Source organism: Pleurodeles waltl, chromosome 1_1 (assembly GCF_031143425.1).
Source record: "Pleurodeles waltl isolate 20211129_DDA chromosome 1_1, aPleWal1.hap1.20221129, whole genome shotgun sequence".
In the NCBI taxonomy this organism is placed as follows: Eukaryota; Metazoa; Chordata; class Amphibia; order Caudata; family Salamandridae; genus Pleurodeles; species Pleurodeles waltl.
Window position 1 is genome coordinate 438649326 of NC_090436.1, and position 23618 is coordinate 438672943.

Below are 23618 nucleotides of genomic sequence, written 5' to 3' on the forward strand. Positions count from 1 at the left end.
TCATCTCCGACAAGACAAAGATCCTTGTGATCTACTCCACCCCTTCAGCCTGGAATGATTCCTGGTGGCCCACCGCTCTGGGTAACGCCGCCTTCCCCACTGATCATGAGCGCAACCTGGGCATCATCCTGTACTCCACTCAATTGATGCCCTGCCAAGTTAAACCCGTCTCCTCATCAAGCTTCCATACCCTCGGTCTCCTGTGGAAGATTTTCAAATGGATTCCCCCCGCGTCCCCTCCTTCCTACACGAGGAAGAAAGTCACCCATGCACTCATCACCAGCAAACTGGACTACGGCAACGCAGTCTATGCCGGCATTACCAAGAACCTTCAATCAAGGCTACAAGTACAGAATGCAGCAGCCAGACTCATCCTGGACATCCCCCGACATAACCAAATCTCCTCCCATCTCAGAGATCTACACTGGCTCCCAGTCTACAACGCATCACATACAAACTCCTGATCCACACCTTCAAGGCACTGCACAACATAGGACCGGCATACCTCAACCACCACCTCACCTTCTATGTACCCAACAGACGTCTCCATTCCTCGCAGCTCGCCCTTGCAGCCATCCTCAAGATCCAGAAAAGTACAGCAGGAGGAAGATCCTTTTCCTACCTAGCAGCCTGGACATGGAACACCCTTCCCCCCACAATCTCAGGCAGAATGCATCACTGAAGCAGTACAGGAAGGACCTCAAGATCTGGCTCTTCGACTGAGCAGCACGCCTACATTCAGTGCCTTGAGACTCTATGGGTGATTAACCACGCTTTATAAATCCTTGATTGATTGATTGATGGCTGGGTCCAAACTGAGGAGGCATGGTTTGGGATGTGGCCCGAGCTATTGCCAGTGGCTGAGATTAATTCAAGCATTCCATCCATCACCTTGTTGGTGCAGCTGATGCCATAAGTGCAGTGGGTATATCCAGACGAGCTTCCCAAGCTCACTGCATCACTGTCTGAAGAGCCACTAATAAGGGCACAACTGGCCCTAGGTCGCTTGTATTCCGGTTCAGGGAGGACCTGGCTTTGCAGTTCGGCTGGACTGTTCCCACACTGGAGCAGAGCAGGGTAAAGACTGATTTGTATAGGGCTAGGTCCAAAGTGAGAAGACATGGTGAGCGAAAAAGGATGGATTGGGATGCAGCCTAAAGCAATTGCTAGTGGCAGAGAATAATTCAAGTATTCCATCCATCACCGTCTTGCTGCAGTTGAATGCAGTCCTGGTGAATCTTTCTCACAACCTGAGGAATCAAGGGTGTATGGGAAGAAAGCACATGCAGTGGAAGGCTCCACCTCAATCGCAATGTGTCCCCCCAAAGCTAACTACAATAGATGTTGAAGGGCAAAGAACAGAACTGCGGGCAGTGAGCATTTGCTGAAGTGGTGAAAAGATCTTCCTGAGGGGTGCGCCACATGGCAAATAGTGTGCATCACACCTCTAGTTGAAGGCACCACTTGTGGATAGCAAGATAACACTGACTGGGGCTATCAGCCCTCATGTCCAGACAGCCAGCCAAATGACTGGCACATAGCCAGATTCCCTGCTTGTGAGCCCAAGCCCAGAGTCTCATTGCTTCCTAACAGAGAAGACAATACCTCAAATCTTCCATACCTATTAACATGCCACATCATAGTTGTATTGTCCATCAAGATCTAGACAGGTAAAAGGACATTCCCTGAAACAGGTGCTCCTCTACCAATCACTAGCCTCAGACTGTTGCAGAGTTTTGAGATATCAAAAGGAATCTGATAAATCTGCCTCGTGCTGGAACCACTGTTGGTGCAGGCACCACTGAGGAGCCCTCATGTGCCAGTGTGCATAATATGGGAGGATGCAGGAAGTCAACAGATCCTAAAAGTAAAGGCACATCAGGACTGGAACTGGAGCTCCTCATCAGAGGCACAGACCGAAACATCTGCAGTGAACTGACTTGAACAGCAACATGGAGATTGCTGACTTTTTCTGATGAGTCTAACCACCACCATCGCCATGGTGAATACTTGAGGTCCTGTGTTAGCCCAAAAGGGAGGACTGCAAACTAATAGTGTGTGGATACCACCATGAAACGCAAGTGCCTCTACTGCAACTGCAAGATTAGTATATGAAAATACGTGTACTGCAGGTCTAGGGAAACCATTCGGTCTTCTCCTTTCAGCACCAGAAAATCCTGAGCCAAATTCATCATCTCAAACCTTTCTTTGCAAAGTAACAAGTTCATGATCTAGGGTCTAGAATCAGACAGACACTGCCATCCTTCTTGGAGACTAGGAAGTACCAAGAGAAGCATCCTCGTCTAATTTTCTGCTCTGGCACCAACTACACCACTATTTTCTACAGCAAGAGTGCCACTTTTTGCTGCAGGAATCACTCTGATGGAGAGAATGTAGGAAAGTGATCTGTGTAGGTTCCTTTTGGGAGAGTTGGGCATACACCCACTCTTCAACTTGCAAGACCACAGACAGGATGTTACAACCCTTAAAGCCAGTAGAAAGGACGACATCTGTCCTCCATCTGACTGCACATGCTCCTTCAACGCAGTAGTCAATCTTCAGTTGCCAATACAATGGCAAGCCTATAAGTACAATTCGTTATTGTGGTGGATTACAATGTGAGGCAAGACTGCTCTTCACTTTTGAATCCCTTACAGCCCCCCTCGTCTAATCACTATATTAAAGCTGAGAACAGGCTTGTTGGTCCTTCCCGTCGTGCTCCCCACCCTTCCATTCTGATCCACACCATCCCAGAAGCATACAGACATCAGAGAAAAAATAATCTTGCATGCACAGTCCAGACACAGGAATCAGAACAAGATTGAGGGGTTGTTTTGCCCTACACATCAGCTACTGGCTGGCCACGTTATTTGCAGAAAGGATTTTACCTGAGCTCCGATGCTAGCGATTTGTTTACTTTATTTTTTTTATGGTATATTTATTACGGTTTTGAAGTAAGTCTGCCTGCCCCACCATATGTCCTAATGATATAGTGATGTGTTAGAAGGCACTCGTGTGCCTTTAAAACTAGGAATATGTACATTAAAATCCAATCAAAATGGCTGACACAAAACGCATTACCTATAAGATGCCCTACAAGATGGTAGTAGGCTTAACATTTATAATCAAATTTTATTACAAAACATATGTCAATGTGTAAGACAAATTTGCTGGTTGACTGTACAACCGGAATTCTCCATACATATAAATGCTCTCACAAACAGTATTTTCAACATTATCAAAATTTAAAAAAAAAATATATATATATATATATATATATATATATATATATATATATATATATATATTTATTTATTTTTTTCTCCCAAAAACGATTTTTACAGAAATAAGATTCAAAACACGATTGATAATAAATTGGAGACTGAACATGTTTTGCCGGATACACTACTGACAGCAAAGTTTTGTAACTTAGGCTATTCCAGCAAGTCCTTGTAAGAACATAAAAGTTTGTCTTCGATCTTATTCTACATAGGATTCCTTAAAAAATTACAGCTGATCATCAGCGAATTAGTACAAATATTTAGTGGCAAATCTAGACTGAATAGTCACACTTTCATTGAGCCTCAAGTCTTCTACGAAACTCGTTCGATTGTCTCTAATAGTTACTTAGTTTTCTTCCTCAATCGGATAAGGTGGGCAAACATAAAGCAGGTATTGGCAGCACACTGCACAGAATCAACGGTTTCTAGGCGCTTATTACACAGTTGGTTACCTTCACGGTTTAACAACCCCACATAAAAATCAGTATTACCCAGAATGTGACGTCTGTCAAAATGTGAACAGAGAGTGTTTTCAACAAATAAGAAAAATCCAATACAAAAACAACGGCATAGTTTACTTTAAAGCTCTGCTTGCTGTGACAAAAGAACAACTTTAGAAAGCCCCGAGGCTTACAAATTATTACACAACTAAAGTCATTTGCGCTCAAATCGCAGTTTCAAAAGTGGTGCCACCAGAGTTTTTTCCTAAGACTGGTGGCTCCAATCAAGGAAGCAGTTTCACTAAAGCGTGTGGATGGATGCTTATGGGACTATTCCCATGCGCATCGCAGCAACGAAAGGTTCCTGGCTCCCCGTGTGCAGTTCCTTCTTCATGACCCTTTGGGGCTCCACACATTCGTGCTCTGCGATCTATCGGGCCTTTTCTGTGTACCGCAGCAGGCGGAAGGCGAGGCCACCTCATACACCCGCAGGAGCAGGATTCTTGTGAATGCAGCCTGGACAGCAATGCAGGGACTCGTGGACAAAAAGATCACACTCTACGCAGAACACGTGCTGGCATGTGGGACACACATAGACCTGAAGGGTGAAAGAAAAAGGCTGCATTACTCTTAAGTCACTGAAGCATTACTATACGCTGCACTCCTGCATTTACAGGCACCATGCATGGTTTGGCTAAGTACAACACATCGATCCTTTTATAATTTGCATGTTTTCTCAAGCAGAAACATATACTCTTGTTCTCAACTTCGTATTATTTGGGGTGACTCCCATTTTGAACTGTGTTCGATCCCAGAAACAAGAAGTGATGTTGGATCTTAACAGACAAAGCACTACTAAGCTGCTGTTTTATAAGTTACTTGGTATTTTAGCACCTGACCCATACCCTGGGGGACTGACTTCATTGGGTCTATGACCTGATATTGTTGTTTGGACTGTCTATACATAACACTATTGGATCACTGGTGTTTTCAGATTACCTGCTGATTGAGTGAAGAAGCAAAGCAACTACCAAGCGTAAGGAAGGAGTTGTCGCAGCTGCAGTGGAAGTCGCTGAGACCGCAAGAGCCAGAGTCGGAGCGGGAGCCAGAGGGCTGAAGCAGAGACAAACGGGGAGACATACGCGGAGGGGAGTGGGCATCAAACAGCAATGGCTGCACCGAAAACGGTAACTGCAGCAACCGAACCTGCCCACCTGCTGTATCCACCCACTGTACCCTTGCCGCACACCCGCCGGCACTTCGGCCGGCTGCGCGCTCACCCCTGACCCTGGCCTACTGTCTCCCCTGCTGGCCCCCGTCAGCTGAGCTGAGTGCTGGGAAGCTCCTCTTGCTTCCCATGCCTCCCTGCTTCCCACGGCAGCCTGCATGGGGTGGGCTGTGCACCGAAGGTGGGGTGGCAGGGAGCAGGGAGTCCCTAGGGAGCCTGCAGGGGTGACCCAGAACAGCTCAGCTAGGCCTCTGGTGGCAGAGGTAAAGCGGCAGGGATGTCGGGGGCTGGGCTGGGCAGGGCTGGGTTAATATACTATATATATGGCAACAAAAAAACCTAACTAGGGCTGCACGCTCCCCTGTGACTCCAAATTATACTCAATGGTGTTCAAACACAGGAAACATATTTGTTGCCCAATATGTATACTGATATAAGTGAGAACTTACGTCAGTAATTGCATGCATATAGAAAAATATCCTGTGGATCACTCAAAACAAAAACTTTTTAAAAGTTAAGTATTTCAATATAATAAGTTCATGTAAGTACTTATTTGGTTTGAACCATCAACAAATCAAAATCATACTATATTCAATGAGTTGAAAGTGGCAAGGACATATATCAAATATTTAATACATATGTGAAAAATAATACATAAACAGGAAAAATGACAACAAAACAAAAAGATCAATTATTCAAAGTCTATAATGATATAGTTCACATTAGAACAACTCAGTCCATCCAAAGTCTGTAATTTCTCTGCTTGTAGATTAGAGGTTTCATCTCCTGAATATAGTCCATTCAAGGAAGATGCTGTTTGTACTCCTAGGAATCAACTTAATAGAATCTCCAGATCAGCCCACAAACTTGGTATTGCAGTTAATGAAAGACAACATTTTGTATGTTTTGTTCTCATTAAACTTAAACGTAAATGTTTTGTGTAAAGCTATGTTGCACATATTACATTTGCTACAATTGAAGAAACCCATTGGTTTCTCAGGAAGCCAGGTGTTTAAATTCTCCTTAACTGGAGGTAAAAAGCTCTTACAAAACAAATTCCTAATAGTCAATCCTTTTTTGTGAAGCATTTTTGGTTTTACAGATAGTATCTGTTTTAAGGTATCGTCTGTGGGAAGGACATTCCAGTGTTTCAAAAGAATCCTGTATATGTCCTGACTGTTTTGACTGTAAGGTGTAGAAAATGATATCTCATTTTGTGATGACCTATGACTATTTGTATTTTGTTTCTTTAGAAGAGAAGATCTTGTCACTTTATTGATTTTATTTCTGGCTGTCTTGATTGTTCGTTCCAAATAGCCCCTATGAAGAAATCTCTTCTCCAATTTATCTAACTCCAATTCGCAAAGCTCCGTCTTACTGCAATTCCTTTTTACACAAATCATTTCCCCAAAAGGGATTGCATTGATTTGGGTTTTAGGATGACAGCTAGTCGCATGTAACACTGCATTGCAAGCAGTCGGTTTGCGATATAGATTTGAATGAACTTGATCGTTTCAACAAATAATTCCAAAGGCCCATATGTAGATTAGCATAGGATCGTGAGAAACGTGACCCCCATAGCTACACCTTGGGCCTGTTTGTACCCTGTGCCCTCATGAATAAAGACATTGTTCTCCAAAATGAAATTAATCATCTCAAGTAGCATCTCAGTGTGTTCCAAAAAAGATGCTGATCGGTTGGAAAGAAAATGGCGAATTGCCTGACGACCTTTGGTCTTAGGTATACAGCGAACTCACATCCATTGTCACCCAAGTCATATCTGAGGACCAGCTAACATCCTGACGTACAAATATAATAAAAAACAAATTCAATTTCTGGATTTGGAATTATTTGTTGAAAACGACCAAGTTCATTCAATCTATATCGCAAACCGACTGCTTGCAATACAGTGTTACCTGCGACTAGCTGTCATCCTAAAACCCAAATCAATGCAATCCCTTTTGGGGAAATGATTTGTGTAAAAAGGAATTGCAGTAAGACGGAGCTTTGCGAATTGGAGTTAGATGAATTGGAGAAGAGATTTCTTCATAGGGGCTATTTGGAACGAACAATCAAGACAGCCAGAAATAAAATCAATAAAGTGACAAGATCTTCTCTTCTAAAGAAACAAAATAAAAATAGTCATAGGTCATCACAAAATGAGATATCATTTTCTACACCTTACAGTCAAAATAGTCAGGACATATACAGGATTCTTTTGAAACACTGGAATGTCCTTCACACAGACGATACCTTAAAACGGATACTATCTGTAAAACCAAAAATGCTTCACAAAAGGATTGACTATTAGGAATTTGGTTTGTAAGAGCTTTTTACCTCCAGTTAAGGAGAATTTAAACACCTGGCTTCCTGAGAAACCAATGAGTTTCTTCAATTGTAGCAAATGTAATATGTGCAACATAGCTTTACACAAAACATTTACGTTTAAGTTTAATGAGAGCAAAATATACAACATTTTGTCTTTCATTAACTGCAATACCAAGTTTGTGGGCTGGTCTGGAGATTCTATTAAGTTGATTCCTATGAGTACAAACAGCATCTTCCTTGAATGGACTATATTCAGGGCTGGGTTAAGCCAGCTGTGCAGGGGGGAGCCTGGACAGAGGACCAGTAAGGACTGGTAAAAGACTGACAAAGGACTGATAGACTAAAAAGTCAGGGAAGAGCTGCCCGGAGATCCACCTCAACTCACTATGCACCAGGCATTTCCACTCCGAGATGCTCCAAGCTGCTACCAACCAGCTAATCAGCTAACCTCCTGTTGCTACAATATAGCTCTTCCTGATACTGCTGCCTATCCTGCTATTCCTGCTACTACTGACTCCTAATTGCCCCACAGTTGTCCTGCAACTGCCCTGGAACCTGGGTGCTGACAAGTGCAGTGGCTTTAGAAGCAGGTGTGAGTGTGCACCCCAGCACCCTGCGGAAGAGGCTTGGTTAGCGCAGAGTGTAACTTGCTGTGCCCACCTTTCCACCTAATCGAACCGAACCTGCAACAACACCAAGCCACAAACGTTACAGCAGATGAGCGGATACCGAGCAGATGCCGAAGGCAATGAAGTCGGGGAGGTCAAGGAAATCCCTGGTGCAGCCAAGCAAGAAAAAGAAAGCACGCTACTACGATCCCCTCTGGTGGACATCCAACCAACGGGTGTCCGAACGGGGCAAATGGGTGCTGGGGCAGCAGTGATCACCGACCATCCCAATATAACAACAAAATTCCAGTTTTTGAAAGATGGAGGAGCTGCCATCTTCTCATTTACAGCCCCGAGCACTGGTCTTCCTTTCCCATTAACACCTTTTGTGATAATCGGAGCCAAGCAACAATCCTTATCTCTGATTCCCAGCGAAAATTGCAGTACACCGCAGTACGCAGCCCCCTTGACACAAAATGAGCCAGAGCTAATATCCAGTGGCATAATAACTGGCATTGTAATTGGCACTACAATTACATCTGTCTCTTCCCTGTACAAAGCAAGCGGTAAAGTCACTCCAGGAAGGACCAACTCAAGTAACTCTCAAACTACTGTGCAAGGAAAAAAGACCACAGATATGGGCAATGAAGTAGGGGCGGCGACGAAAGAAGGGATACTAGAAAGATCTGCCCTGTCAGGAGCACAAAACGACTGGGATGAACTCACTCACCCTAACTCATTCCCCCAGGCGGGGGTACCAAGTCTAGGCTGCCAACACACCAGTCCAGGAAAGATAGAACACAAGCAGAATGAGACAAGCATGAGAAAGCTCTCATTGCACCAAAAGAACAAGCAAATTGGAGTACAACTTGCCCTTTCTGCAAACAGGTGTGGCACAGAGTCCAGTAAGACGGGGAACTGCCAGACCGAAGTCAAGCTCAACACAGGGGCTGACTTTGATGACTTAAAGGAAAAATGGAACAAGCTCCTCACTTCTTATTCGTCGGAGAAAGGAAATTAGTGCCCAACTGCACAACAGGAACCCTGTACTCAGGATACTCCGGCTTTTCACCACAACCTTGGAGGACTACTCCTGACAGCAGCAGAGGATCCCCCAGGCGGGCGGAAGATATCGCCTGGCCATCACTGCTCAGGACCATCCAGACAATGGCCGATGCACTTGATGTGCAAGTGGAGATTCTGAGCTCAGTAGCTACCTCTGTGGCCGGTACAGACAAGCTCATCGTTGATCTCAACACCCTCATCAAGAGTGCTCAAGAAGTACCCAATTACCTTGGCTCCAAGATGCTGCTGTTCTGTAACCCTAGACAAATTGAGCCAGCTACCACGCGTACTAGGGAGTGTAATAAAAGAGCTGAAAGACAAGAAGGGCGCACATATTACCCCCACGCAATCACAAGGAGGCTGCAACAGTGCATACGGTGACAAACTTGACAGTGTGCTAAAAATCATGGGAACTCCACTTGGAGAAGCAGCCTCAAATGGCCAGGACCTCTCCCCTCCGAGGGAAGCCTCTAACACTGCTGGGGAGTGGAGGAGAGCATCACAGTGCAATCTGAAAAACAGAGACAATTGCAGGCAAAAGGAGCAATGGTAACACTATATACCAGGCAGCGCAAACAGGGAAAAAATGTAAGTGCAAAAGGACTCAGAGGAGGAAATCACATAATAAGTACTACCCTAAACCACATGGCTCCGAACCTACCTGACATCTAATCAGACAGTCCACGGATGCAACACCGGGAGCAATGCCTCACTAACCAGCAACGAGGTAGCCCCTGAGGTGACTCACCTCGCAGAACATGAAATGGAGCCACCCACAGCAAACCCCACTGAGACCAAGCAACCAAAGGGGAAGACCTGCAGCTCCGAGGTGGCCCCTGAGACAAGGAAAGTCCACACCCAACATCAGTTCCTGGGGGGCTCACCCATTGAAGCTAAGTGGCAGGGCATCCGGGCCCAGGAAGTCTGCTCAACTGAGCCATGGACATCTGATGACTGCCAAGCGGTGACAGAAATGCAAGGTCACACTCCTCAGAGAGGAGTACAAATGTTTATCCCACTGACGAACGGACTGCCATATGCTCAGAAGCTGGATCAGTTGTCTCCGAATGAAGTTGTGAGGCGGTCTTCAGCCGCCCTTCAGCCAGAATCTCCGCCCCTGGTCAGGAGGATGACCAGAGTTGGCCCCAGTGCAACCTCCCTAAACCACCCCTTAAAGAAGTTTTCCACCCTGCTGTCCCCGTTTACAGGGATGAAAATCACAACACAAAAGAGTGCCCCACTGAGCACACCCTCAGGGAGGGACAGTGTTGCACGATCCTATTCCACCCAGAATATTGATCACTTGGCAATATGGACATCCACAATCAAGGAAATATACTTACATTCTTAGGGCAGATTCTAGGCCTAACTAACATCACCTAAGACATGATCAAATCTGTAGAACTCATAGAGCGAGGGCCAGGGAAAGCCAATGAATCAACCAAAGTGATCTGGCAGTCTGCCACCCTGGCTGGAGCAGTTCTTAAGGAAAGCAAACACTTCAAGAAGTGGGGAATGAACTTGGAAGGGGTAGCAGACCCCAGATATCCATACCCTCTAGCCCGAAACCTCAACCAGACGCAAGCAACAAACTAAATCTCCGCCCCAGAGGGCAAGGACGGCCGTGATTGCCACTACTTAAGGCTCTGTTATTGGATTATCCACAATCTAAAGGATAAACTGCAAGACCTCGTTACACTCAACTATGTCCAGGGCTTCTCGGTCATTGCTCTACAAGAAATTTGGGTCTTTGGACCAGTCCCCATACTGGGCTACTCCCATGCCCTTCTACCTGCTATCACGAATGCAAATGTGGCCGTGGGAAAGGTGGCTTGGGGGTGTATTTGTCAACTGCTTTGAAAGCCAGCTATAAGATGCTCTCTTCTGACTCCCACAAATTTCTTGCTGTGCACCCGACTTTTCTGCACAGAAAGGAGCAAGGACTAATCCTGGCCAACATCTATATGCCTCCGAGATGGAAAAACCAGGAGGAAATGTCAAAACTACTTGTGGACCACATCAGTCAAGTGTCTGGCTCTCACCTGCTCCTTCCACTACTAGTAACAGGTGACTTCAACATGAACCTATTAGGAGGGTCTATAACTAACGAGGTCATTGAAGCCCAGGAACATTGGTGGCCTATTCCAGAACAATCACTGATTAAAATGGAAAAAAGAAGTAATATAGGAACAGCCTTTTTAGGCTCTCTTGAGCATTTAGGTCTTAGAGTGCTAAATGGCCGATTTAGTGAAAACACACCTTATCTTTCCATGCTACAAATGGAAACTCACTAATTGATTTTACCTGTGTCTCCTCATCACTGATTCAAACAGTCTCTTCCTTTAAACTGGGTCTAAGGTCCGAAACCTACCACAGGAAGTGGTCTTCACCCTGACCCCAGCAGTACATAAAATCAACACGGAACCTGCCGGCTCTGAACATCTGTGCCAGCTGAAAAGAATCAAACGGACAGCTACTTCTCTAGCTTTCTTGGCCGAAGAAGCGGACAAGCACTTAAAAGCCTCCTACAGAACAGAAGGGTCAGCCAAGGACAAATGGGAGGCGTTCATTCACTCATACACCCAGCAATTTGCCACAAATGTTGCATCTAACAAGAGCGCGATCCCACAAGTCACAAAAAAAGTCATACACCTCGAACAGTTTAAAACAGCTAAAGAGGAAAGTCAATCAAGCACTCCGACTGGTCCGTCAGTTTTCCGACCAAGAATGTCACCTCATCGAACTGAGACAAGCGAAAAGAAAGCTGAAACAGGTGGCATGGGGAATCCGGAGGCTCCACAATTTTCTTTTGGGGCCAGATCTCTGACATTAAACATAAAATGCCAGCAAATTTTGGAGTATGGTAAATGCCCTAAAAAACCCACATGGTCCAGTCCTGGACTCCAACATTTTGGAGGCGGATTGGGTGTCCTTCTTGAAACATAATTTTCAGCAAACTAAACGTGAAGAGGATCAAGCTACCACCGGAAGCTTAAGTACGCCCACCCAGACTCCTGTAACACCAGTAATGCGGACAGCGAACTTGCCATCTTCCAGGTAGGAATCCAACAGCTAATAGAGGGAGGAAGATGGGAGTTCCCGGCCCAAATGGGGTCCTAAGGCTATCTATAAACGAGACCTGCCTGAGTGGGCTGCAGTCATGGCTCCCCTCTTCAATCAAGCCCTGGCTGGAGAACCAATCCCAGAATCCTGGAGGGGCTCCATAATCTCTCCAATATACAAAAGCGGCCATAAATCGGATCCTAGAAATTAGCGACTGATTGCACTAATCGATAATGAAGCAAAGTATTTCCTTGGCACTCTCCTTGAACATCTAGTCTACTGGGCCGGTCAAGAATCAATAATCCCCCTAAACCAAAGAGGGCTCACCAGTAACTCAGGCACGGACACCAGGAAGGCAGGAATATAAATTCCTCAACGGCTGCAAAACTCCCACTCTATCTCTGCTTTATTGACTTCAAAGCAGCCTTGGACAGCATCAATTGAAGCAGGCTCTAGGGAAAACTTAATAGCTGGCAAATCACACAGTAACTCCTGAAAGCCATTGAGACTCTGTATACCAGAACGTGGGTTAGGATTAAACTGGGCAACAGATCAAACCTATCTAAGAAGATACCAACGACAAGAGGCTTAAAGCAGGGCTTTGTTTTGGCCCCCACTTTATTCAATCACTTCATGGCTGACTTTTCAACAGTGCTCCCTTCAATCAACTCCCATAAACCACCGTCTGGGGAAGAAGATTCTGTTGAGCCTCCTATATGCTGATGACGTCATTCTACTCAGTAGAGCAAGAGTAGACATGCAACGTCTCTTGAAAGCCACAGAAGATTACTCCCTTGAGAATGGGCTGCAAATCAACCATAAAAAAACAAAATCATGATTCTAGGTAAGAGATCCCTGAGGGGGGTCACAACCTGGGGACTAAGTGGGAGCACGCTTGAAGAAACAGCAACTTATAAATATCTGGGTCTCCTGTTTGACTGTCATGGATCCTTTCTTAAACATAAGGAAGAAATAAGGCAGAGGGGGGAAGCTCTTTCTATGGGGCTTGCCCACTGTTAGAAGTAGCAAGAGCTAAGGCGGTCCCCACGCTAGCTTACGGAAGTATTGCACTTCGCGGTAGAGACACAAAGGTCTTGGATGACACCGTATTTAAAGGCAAATCTTCAAGCTTCCAAGTTATACATCACCAGCACGGATAAGGCTGGAGTTCGGCTTACTCAAACAATCTCTAGCAAGGCGCACAGCTTTCATCAAATTTTTTCATAACTCAAAGGGTACGGCCATGAACACCATAAACTACAACATATGGGAAGAAATAATGATGAAGACCAGCTCACCTGCTTGAAAATACCTTGACACCTCAATAAAGCAGCTTGACATTGAGAGCTTATGGTCAATGGCGCTCAACCAAAAATGATTTAAAACCTTAACCAAAAAAGCAACAAAGCTTTTGTCCCTTATTGAAGACAAGGCAACCTTTGAGAAAAGGCTTCACGTCTGGTTAGTTTTAAATTATTACTAGACCCTAGCCCCCCAGCCATATATGGTAGAAGTCTTAACCTACTCCGTGGGGGTCCTTCCAGTAGGCAGACGAGAGTCCATGGCAACGGCCCACAAAAAACTCACTCTGCCGGCTATGCGGGTGAACATTCAAAACTGTGCCCCACATGTTCTGCCTTTGCTCCAGGACTCTGGAGTGCCGCAGGCTCCTGCTCCCGCTGTGGGTTCATCTGGGGATCCGCACATGTTGACATGCTTTCCTGGTATCCCCTTGCCCCTCTACACACTCCACTTACCTAGGCCGGGTCCAACTCTTGCATTCCATTTTTTTAGTGTATGGTTTGTGCTCCCCCTAGGGTCACTATTCTCTATTGTGATTTACACTGTTTTCTAACTATTCATATGCCTATTTATGACAACTAGTGTAGATATATTTTGTGTAATGCTTACCTCCTAAGGGAGCATTGCCTCCATAGTATTTTTGGTGCTGTGTTACCATAATAAAGGACCTGACACTGAGTGTATTCTTTTGTGTGTGTAAGTGCTGGGTGACTACAGTGGTATTGCATGAGCTTTGCATGTCTCCTAGATAAGCCTTGGCTCCTCATCAACAGCTACCTCTAGAGAGCCTGGCTTCTAGACACTGCCTACACAACACTAATAGGGGATACCTGGACCTGGTATAAGGTGTAAATACCTTACGTAACCACCACACACCAGGCCAGCTTCCTACATGGAACAGGATCCATGATAATGGATTTGGCTCACAGGGCATTGCACATAGTAAAACAAATTAGTATGATGGATTGTTCAAATGCTGCTATTATAATGTAATCATTTGATATATCTAGAGCTCCGGTTGGTTACCTGCAACTCTTCCAGAATCTGGCAGCTAGGGCTTTACTCAACCTGACATCACATTGTGCCATCACTCCTTACTTGAAACATCTTCATTGGTTTACAGTGCCAAAATAATTGTTATTCATAGTCATGTGTCTCTGTCATAGAGCTTTTTTCCATAAAGTAGGATCATGCATTCTACATTCAAAGATCTGTACACTGCATACATCTGACTTGTTTCTTTTAAGAAATCCGTATGAGAATTGGCTGCAGATCTTTTTCTCATCTGGCCCTAGGAATATGGCATTCTCTCCTACTGTCCTAAGCAACCTACAATCTGAATTCAACACCATGACGTTTTGAAAAGGCATTAAAACCTCGCTTTTCTATTAGTATGTTCTGCCAGATTTACTGTTAGTACGAGGGCACTCTTTTTAGGTAGCTGTTGCGCTGTACAAGTTCCATAATAATAAGCTCAACTCGCAGATTCAACCATTAAACTAAACCCCCTCTATTTTCATGCAACTACAGAATAACATTCAAGGATAAGTGAGACCTGAATGCTTGTGGCTAAAAGTAACAAATATGGTGAGGTAATGACAATAAACACAAAGGGTCTGGAATCCTTAATTTTTCTTTTGTTGGTTGAGCTACTCCGAGAGGAGTGCTCATTTGAGCTTGGGCAGTATTTGGCTTAACTGAAAGACATCCCAAGCAGCTTGTCATTGCTACTGAAAATTGACTTATTGTTCCATAGAAGTGGCGGATTGCATCACCATTCTAAGCCCAAGTAGGAACAGGGGGCCAGATGTAGGAAAGGAATTGCAACTCGCAAACGGCAAAAACTGCCGTTTGCGAGTTGCAAATCACATTTTCCTATGCAGAAATGCATTCTGCGAGTCGGACCGACTCGCAAAATGCATTTCAGAATCGCAAATAGGAAGGGGTGTTCCCTTCCTATTTGCGATTCCTAGTGGTATGCAACACCATTTGCGACCGCATATGCGGTCGCAAATGGTGTTGCAGTTACCATCCACTTCAAGTGGATGGTAACCCACTCGCAAATTGGAAGGGGTCCCCATGGGACCCCTTCCAGTTTGTGACTGGACCCAGAAAATTTTTTTCAGGGCAGGGAGTGGTCCAAGGGACCACTCCCTGCCCTGAAAAAATACCGAAACTAAAGGTTTCGGTTTTTTTTTTTAAGTGCAGCTCGTTTTCTTTTAAGGAAAACGGGCTACACTTAAAAAAAAAAAAAACTGCTTTATTTAGAGCAGTCACGAACACGGAGGTCTGCTGACTACAGCAGGCTTCCATGTTTGCGAGTGCCCATAGTCGGTATGGGGCCGCAATTTGCGACCCACCTCATGAATATTCATGAGGTGGGTCATTGCGACCCCATACCGACTTGCAGACGGTGTCTGAGACACCGTTCTGCATAACATTTTGCGACTTGCAAACAGCGAGTCGCAATGACTCGCTATTTGCAAGTCGCAAAATGTTATTTTGCTACATCTGGCCCAGGGTCCCTGACAACATAGCCAATAGTGTGAAAGAAATGGCAATTCTCAGTATTTTGAAGCAGGATAGGAGACAAAGCACCATCGGTCAGGATGAATAGGGTCACCCTCTCATCCTCTTCACAGGACAATGACTTTTAAAAATGTTTAAGTCAAGCCATATTAGATGTGAAAGTCCAAAAGCAGATCAAGTATTTATCCACCCCAAAATAACCAGTCTCTTTAAAACCAGTATGGACTATGATGCAGGTCCAGCGGAGATGGGTCCTTTGTTGATGTGTGGTGGGTGACCCTTAAATAGTCAGTCAGATTAATCCCACCACTGCATTTTTCCAGAATGCTGTTTTTCCTGGTCAAAAGGGTCACTTCTCTCTAGCAGATCAGTGACAGAGAGACCATTCGCCAACCCCAAAAGATCCTTCCTGGTCAAAGGGAAGTAGCCAAGTGATGCAATGTTTTGTTAATTTGTGACAAGAATGACACAGGTAAGCTGCTGCAAAACGACTTCATATTCCTGGGGATTGTAAAGCAGTTGTTGCCCATTATCAGACTACACACCTACTACCAAACCGCAAGGTGGGATGCCCTGAAGAGGAACAGCCTCAAAAGACCATGATTAAACAGTTGAACAGCAAAACATAAATAAAGATTTCCTGGAAGCAACGATAAGCTACAAAAAGGAGGATGTGCATCGTTATGCAGGTGCTAGTGACTAGGTCCTTACCAGAACTGTAAGAGTTAGCGGTTGCTGTTGGTTTCTCTCATGAAGAGTTTTGTAAAGCCCATGAGAGTATCCCACTCTGGTAGGCTTAAGGAAAAAGCCAAAGCTCAGCTCACTTAAGAACTGATTAGATGCTTCAAAGTGACAATGGAGGATGGGCTCCTTTATAGTCAGCCCACTAAACCTGAACAAAGGGCTAGCAATTTGAAGAAGAAATTCCACATGCAGGAAAATGTGTCCTCTCTTCTACTGGTCCAGTATAGCAAAGAGTGACATGAGGTTCTGATTGTTACAGATCTTGGCAACTTAATGATACCACAGGGTGTCAGCTCAGGACACCCCTGATATCCATTCAATTAGTTGTGGATCTGGTAGTGGAGGGGTGGGGGGGTCCCTTTCAGATCACTGGTGTGTACCCTTGGAGCCTCTCACAACCCCTTACCATAAATACCTCTTAACATAGTGTACCCTAATGTTTTGCCCTTGAGGAGGACTACAGTCACTCTTCTTGATTGGATTATTTTTGTTATCTTCTCCAATGCCAGATTTCTCAGGACTTTGAGTGCTGACAGAGGGAATAAAACGACATGCATCAAGGCAATCTAGAACATAAACATGCAACAGAAAGAGCGCTATCAAAGGTAAGTAACTTGTTCTTTTGATGGATTATTCTAACTGCAGATTCCTCACAGTGAAATAGATACCCAAGTAGTACCTCCTCAAGGAGGAGAATATGTGGAGTGGGCTTAGAATAAAAACTGAGCTGGCAAAGTGTCCTTCCAGCGAGACCAGGCCGTGAAAGCAGTAGACCACATACCGATCCTTGGCATAATCTATGTAAAAGCTTAAAGCCCTTTTATGATGCTACCAATGGGATAAGGGGGAGTAAAAAACACCGGCAGAGTGATTGACTGCCCAGTGTGGAAGGGAGTCATGACTTTTTTTTTTTTTAAAGCTGTTTGCCTGGAAAAAAATGGTGTGTGGCGGTTTCATTGACAGCACCTGGGTTTCACTCACATGATGAGCTAATGTGATCACATTGAGGAAGACAGTATTTAATGCCATGAGATGCAGAAAGCAGTTATACAAAGGGTCAAAAGGTGTACCCATGAGAAATGTCAGGTCCAAGTTAAAGTCCCACTGTGGTATCACAAAGGTCCTGGGAGGAAACAAATGTCAAACCTTCAATCAATCTCATCCCAACACAAACACAGAAAGGCTAAAAGGGGCGACAAATAACCTTTCGTAGTGCCCACTTCAAGGACTTTCTGGGCTAAAAGACAAAGCAAACAAAGGGACATTCAACATCTTTGCCTACAAGAGGTCAGTCCCTGGGGCACAGCACCAGATTACAAATTTGTCCCAGCTCCTAGCACAAAGGGATTTTGTGGAGGGCCATCCGGCAGCAAGGATGACATCCACCACTTCAGGGGACAAACAGAGTGCAGTCAATTGTCGCAGCTCAGTTTCCACACATTGTTATGTGGATTGCATAGATTTGGGTGGAGGATTCTGCCCTGTTGCTGAGATAGGAGGTCCTTTGTGTGTGGCACTCTGTTCGAAGGACAGCTGCTCATACCCCACAGTTCCAGGTGCAACACTCCCCTGACCCAATCCATGGCCACTTGAAGGCTTTGTCCCGGTAATTCCTAATATTCTTCATACCTCTTAGCAGAAGAGGTGGTGGCAGGAAGGGATATAGGAGTCCCTTGTTCGATTCCAGCTGGACTTAATCTCCTAGTGAGTGTTCTTGTGGAAACTCCAACCTGTAAATTGCTGACACTGCACATTCTTAATGGTGGCAAACAGATCTAGCCAGGGTTCCCCCGGCCAGTGAATGATACCATATGCCACCTTAGGGTGCAAGCGTCATTTGTTACCTGCCAGATGACACCTGCTCAGTTTGTCCGCCCTAGCATTCAGGAACCCAGCCAGGTGAGTGGACAAAACCCTGATGTTCCAGCTACCTCCAGACAAGCAATGCCTCCTTGGACAGGACCCCACTTTACCCTTCTTTCTGTAGTACCACCTCAAAGTGGTTTCCAGTGGAACCTGCACCAGCGTCTCCTTTATAGATGGAAGGAAGGCCTTCAGGGCAAAATAAACAGCCCATAGTTCCAGCTCATTGATGAGGTGCCAGCCCCCACTGGAGATCAGAGTCCTCTGATCTCCACTTCCCCATCTGACCCACTCCTCCGCTTCCAAAACCAGCAGTGATGAGTATGTCACCTGGTCAGCTCTGGGAAGGGAAAGGGGTGCGCTGCTGGAGAAACTGCAGTCTATCAGACACCAGTGCAGATCTCAAGTGCTCTCCTCCGAGACCTGAATAATGTCAGAAAGGCTGTCATGATGCTGGGCCAACTGGAACTTCAGGTTCTACTACAGAGAACACATGTGTCACCTGACAGAGTTAACAAGGAGAATGCATGAGGCTAAAAGGCCAATAAGCCTCAAAGCCACCCTCATCATGATCCAGGACTAAGCCCAGTACATTGGGATGATAGTAGAATGTCCTGGAACTGCTGCTATGGAGGAAAAGCCATGAACTACATTGTGTCCAGGTATGCCACAATGAACAGAAGCCTCTGCGAAGGAATCAGGTGAGACTTCGGCTTATTTATTTATTTATTTTTATAACTTTATTTATGAGTTTTCAGGAAATATAAACAGACAACAGAAGAGCCCACAAGGTCGGTGCATACAGAGTTGGAACCGCATAAATTCCCATACCAACGGACGAATGGTCCAAATCGCACCCCCTGCATAAAGTTTGTTGTGGCTGGGGTGCAAGCCCTGCGTCGACCAGCCGACTCGACCACGACCATTCCACAACAAGGGAGTAATTCAGGGGTCTAAAGTCCGAAGATAAGGGTAGCAGAACTGCACACCCGTAGGCCCAAAAACATCCATAGCTAACTACAGATATAGGAAAATGCAAACAAGGGGAGAAGAAGGAAAGAAAAAAGAAGGAAGGAAGGACAGGGCAGTAACCAAATCACACGTAGCAGCCATGATTCTGATAGAATCGATAGTAGCCAAACCATCCCACATGCGGCCCATTAGCATATATCCGGGCTGCTCCACTACAGGGATTCTAGATAGGCACGCAGTGACCCCCATATATCCTGCGGCCGGGCACCCCCAGGGGTCAACTCCCAAAATGTTGTCAATTGTTCATGGCAGAACGTAACATCGCGCAGCCAGTTCGATCCACGCGGAGCCCGCCCGCGGCCCCAGCACATCGCAACTCTGCGCTTCGCAAGCAGTAGCAAGATGCCCACCAATCGCCTGTGGGCCGACGGCACCTTCTCGACATAGCCCAGCAAAGCAAGTGTAGGGGAGAGGGGCAGCCTTAACCCGGTTATCCCCTCAAGACTTCGGCTTATTTAAGCGAAAATCAAACAACGTCAAGAGTGCAGTTTTCACCTGGAGGTAGTCCATGAGTGACTCTGGCAAGCCTGCCTTTAGCAGCCAGTCAGCGAGGTCTGTGAATATAGGGACTCTAGACCTCAAAAGATGGGTAAAGATCACCTCTCTCACTTTGATGGATATGAACGGGGCACTGGTAAGGCCGAAAAGGAACACAACACCAGTCGTATAACCAGTATGTCATGGGCCCTAGTGCAAGGAAGGAAATGCCCCCTTGGTGCTTTTTGAAGTTTGAAATATAGAAATAATCAGGGTTCAGTGGGCCCCTCAGGCCTCTGTGCCACAGCACCATCAATGGAAGCTACGCCTCTGCATAACACACTAAAAATGCTCCTGGTCCACCTTGAACCTCGGGTATCACATGTGGGACTGCAGGACGGGTATATGAAAATATGCATCTTGCAAGTTCTAGAACCTCACACAGTCAACCGTGTCAATAGGAGCTGGGTCAATGTGAGCATTCCGAATTTGTTCTTCTGTAAAATGGCACTGAGGGAGCCGAAGATGCAGGATAGCCCTGTGACCCCTGTGTTTTTTCGGGATGCGGAAATAGCAAAATTAACAACAGCACCTTTCTGCAAGTTCAGTACCCTTCTTGGAGAGCAACAGGTGTCCCTCCTATAGAAGGATGACTGGTGATCTTCCAAAATATGTTCTGGTGTGGGCAAGGGAAGAGAGAAAAGGCAGGACCCTGCCTTTTTAAACAATTTACAAGATCTATCTGTGGGAACCCATAGATCACAAGAGAAGAAATACTGTATCCAGACTTCCACTGCTTGGGCATGCACCTCTGAGGGTCCTCGGGCCACTCTTGTGACTGTTACACTTATTCTTGAAGTCCTCATGTAAGTCAAAGCACAACCAGAAGCATAAGAAATTGAAAGTGGATTCAACCCCATCCTGCAGCACTGACTTCAAAGAAAAAAAATCTAAGTCATAAACCATCCCGGTCACTGGCCATGGAACCGATTCCTCCGGTGATCCTGAAGCATCAAGCATTTCCCAGGCTGTTGTCAACCCCACAGCATAGCCATGCCTTCAAAGATGACAGGAAATTGCAAATTTTCAGTGCACTTCTGGCTCACTCTGGCACACCATCAGGCCCTATGGACCCACAAGGGCCTCCAGTAGTGTTATAGCCACCAGATCCCTTCCCCAGCATTGTAAGTCTCACTGGGCCCTTACCAACTCAGGTACAGGCTTTCACTTCAGCCCTACAATTCACACTAGTTCCTGCAACCCAGATCCCCGGTTTCACGACTTGTAGTGGATCTAAGCAAAGGCCAAATCATCTTATGTTTGGAGGTATAACTTTACCTTGTGGTCCCAGATCACATTCTGGTACACGTCATGCCCCACAGCCAGACACCAAAGACACACCTTGTGGGGGTCCATGACCGATATCTGCTTCCTGGGCAGAGCTGGATCCATGCAGAAAGATTTGGAAAAAAAGGGACGGACGTCGGCGTGCACGGTTGGTGCCTATATGTGGCCCTGCTCTCTCACTTCCGGGGGGGAAGGGGCAAGGGTACGGAGCCAACATAGAGCCGCATGATGCAACCTAGAAGTGCACAGGGGCACTTCTATGAAAAATGTCTACAGATTCAGTCTGGCTGCTGGGGCATATGCGCAGGGGAGAAATCTGTAGTCAAAAGTATCCATCAGAACAAAAATGTACGAGTTTTTTTTTACTACTATCAAACCAGGAAGCCTAGTAATATAAAAATAAAAAATAAAAATAAATAATTGTCTTATTAGCTTCTTGAATGACACATTATTTTTTTATTGTCAGAATTCTTTAATTCTTGTTGTGGTTGCTTGTTTCGAATATAATTTACTTAAGTGGTATTTTGAAAAATCTAAATGGCAAGTGTAACAAGTGTAAAAAGTAAACTGAGAAACCCGTAGTCACAACTTTTCTGCATTCATTACCTATAACCAAACAATCATCTAAAATCACTGTTCTGTGAAACTCAATAATTCTAGTTAATGAACATCGTAATTTCAATCTTGCACTTAAAAGCAAACTTGAAAAAATTCATCTAATAACATGTTTTTGAGAAATCTCAATAGTTGAATTTAATGATCATCATAATTTCTAGGATGCATTTAAAAACACATTTTATTTTATAACTTCAGGTACTGAAAGTAACGGGCAAATAAGTTATTTGTATCTTTATCGCTTGTTATTTATATCTACATAATTGAATTAATGCAACATTAAAACAGAAGACATTTAATGAAAAACACTTACATTCTGATCCTTTAGTTCTCCCTGACAACCTTCGCAGAAACTAGAAAGCAAAGAAAAATTTGCGATTCTCAGTGAGTTTCTGCAATTTAAAGTGCAGAGTATATCAGGTTTCAAATATATTTTAAATACCGGAACAGTATTTGTTTTTTTTAAATGTTATACATCATGGAGAAGTAAATTGCAATATTTAGATGTGATTATGCACATATGCCTTGAGATTAATATTCTGTGTGCCATCACCATTGAGAGTGGGGCGGGGTGGTAGACATACGATAGCCAAAGCCTCCAATGTGTCATGATGCCTCTCCCATTTTTCAAAACTGGGCCTAAACAGCATATTCAGCACACTCAGCACATCTGCATCTAGGGTGTATGCATACTGATTTTCTACTGAACAGAAGTTATAAAGAAAGACAACGGTCCATCCTCAGACAGAGGTCTGGCCCTCGATTGCACAGAGGTTGTGTTTAGTCTTAATATGTCATTGTGGTTGCATTATAAGGGATTGTACCAATGTGCTTCAGGTTATGCTTAGCTTCTTTTCCTTTTAAGTGTGTGTGCCCTGGCTCTAGCCCAACCAATCTCTCCCCTGCCCCACCCACTTTCAAGGCCAAGTAACAGGCCTCCACTTGTCCTTCCCTTAACTAGGGACATCTCTCATCTCGCTCACCTTGAAAGACAACACAAGGAAAGAAAAATACCGTGAGCTCCTTAACCTTTCCCATTGCTTCTTGAATGTTCTCCTGAGAGCCTTCCCTAATGACCATCAAATCATATACAGTCAGCCTGGCATCGTCCCAGAGGTATTGCCCCATATCTGCCTGTTAACAATCACACCACTTACGAGTGCCCTGTATTGAATAGTGAGTGCATGCAGTCCTAATTTGCAACTGTGATCATATTGTAAAGGTTTGTATCTATGCCACTGTTTAGTGAGGACTACTTACCCTTATGAGTGTTTCCATTCCCAAATAATTCACATGTAACAGCAGGATGGTTTGATATAACAACCATCTACTTTCCAGAATAAAAATACTGACACATTTTGCTCTCCTCTTCCAGTCACACATACATGTTGATATGCTTTGTCAAATCTGCCTCAATTCATCATTGTTATATTTAAGGTGAAGAATTGGGAGGAAAAGGCAACGTCTCTGTTTTGGCCTTCAAAGACCTGGTAAGGCCCACTTGCTGCTTTCAATCACACACATTAAACCACTCTCTTAACTCCATACCCACAGAGTTGAGCATATTCCTTTACTCAGTTGGTTAATTTCATGAAGCGAGGACTGCCAATGTCTGTTACTTCTCCTCAATAGGATCTCAGTCTTAAAACTCTAGCAGTTTTGTGGCTCAACGCCATGTCTGGACTTTAGGTTGTAC

General features: G+C 44.9%; 1 protein-coding gene across 1 annotated transcript in view; it reads right to left on the reverse strand.

Moving 5' to 3' along the window:
* Window positions 1–3297: 3297 nt before the first annotated feature.
* The window catches only part of GTF2H2C (GTF2H2 family member C), a 229619-nt gene continuing 209298 nt past the window's right edge, over window positions 3298–23618 (reverse strand). The window contains exons 15-16 of the mRNA XM_069224368.1: window positions 22236–22275; window positions 3298–4319 (exon numbers count right to left, since the gene is read on the reverse strand). Coding sequence (XP_069080469.1) covers window positions 4200–4319; window positions 22236–22275 — 160 coding nt within the window. The 3' untranslated portion in view covers window positions 3298–4199. The remainder of the gene's footprint in view (window positions 4320–22235; window positions 22276–23618) is intronic.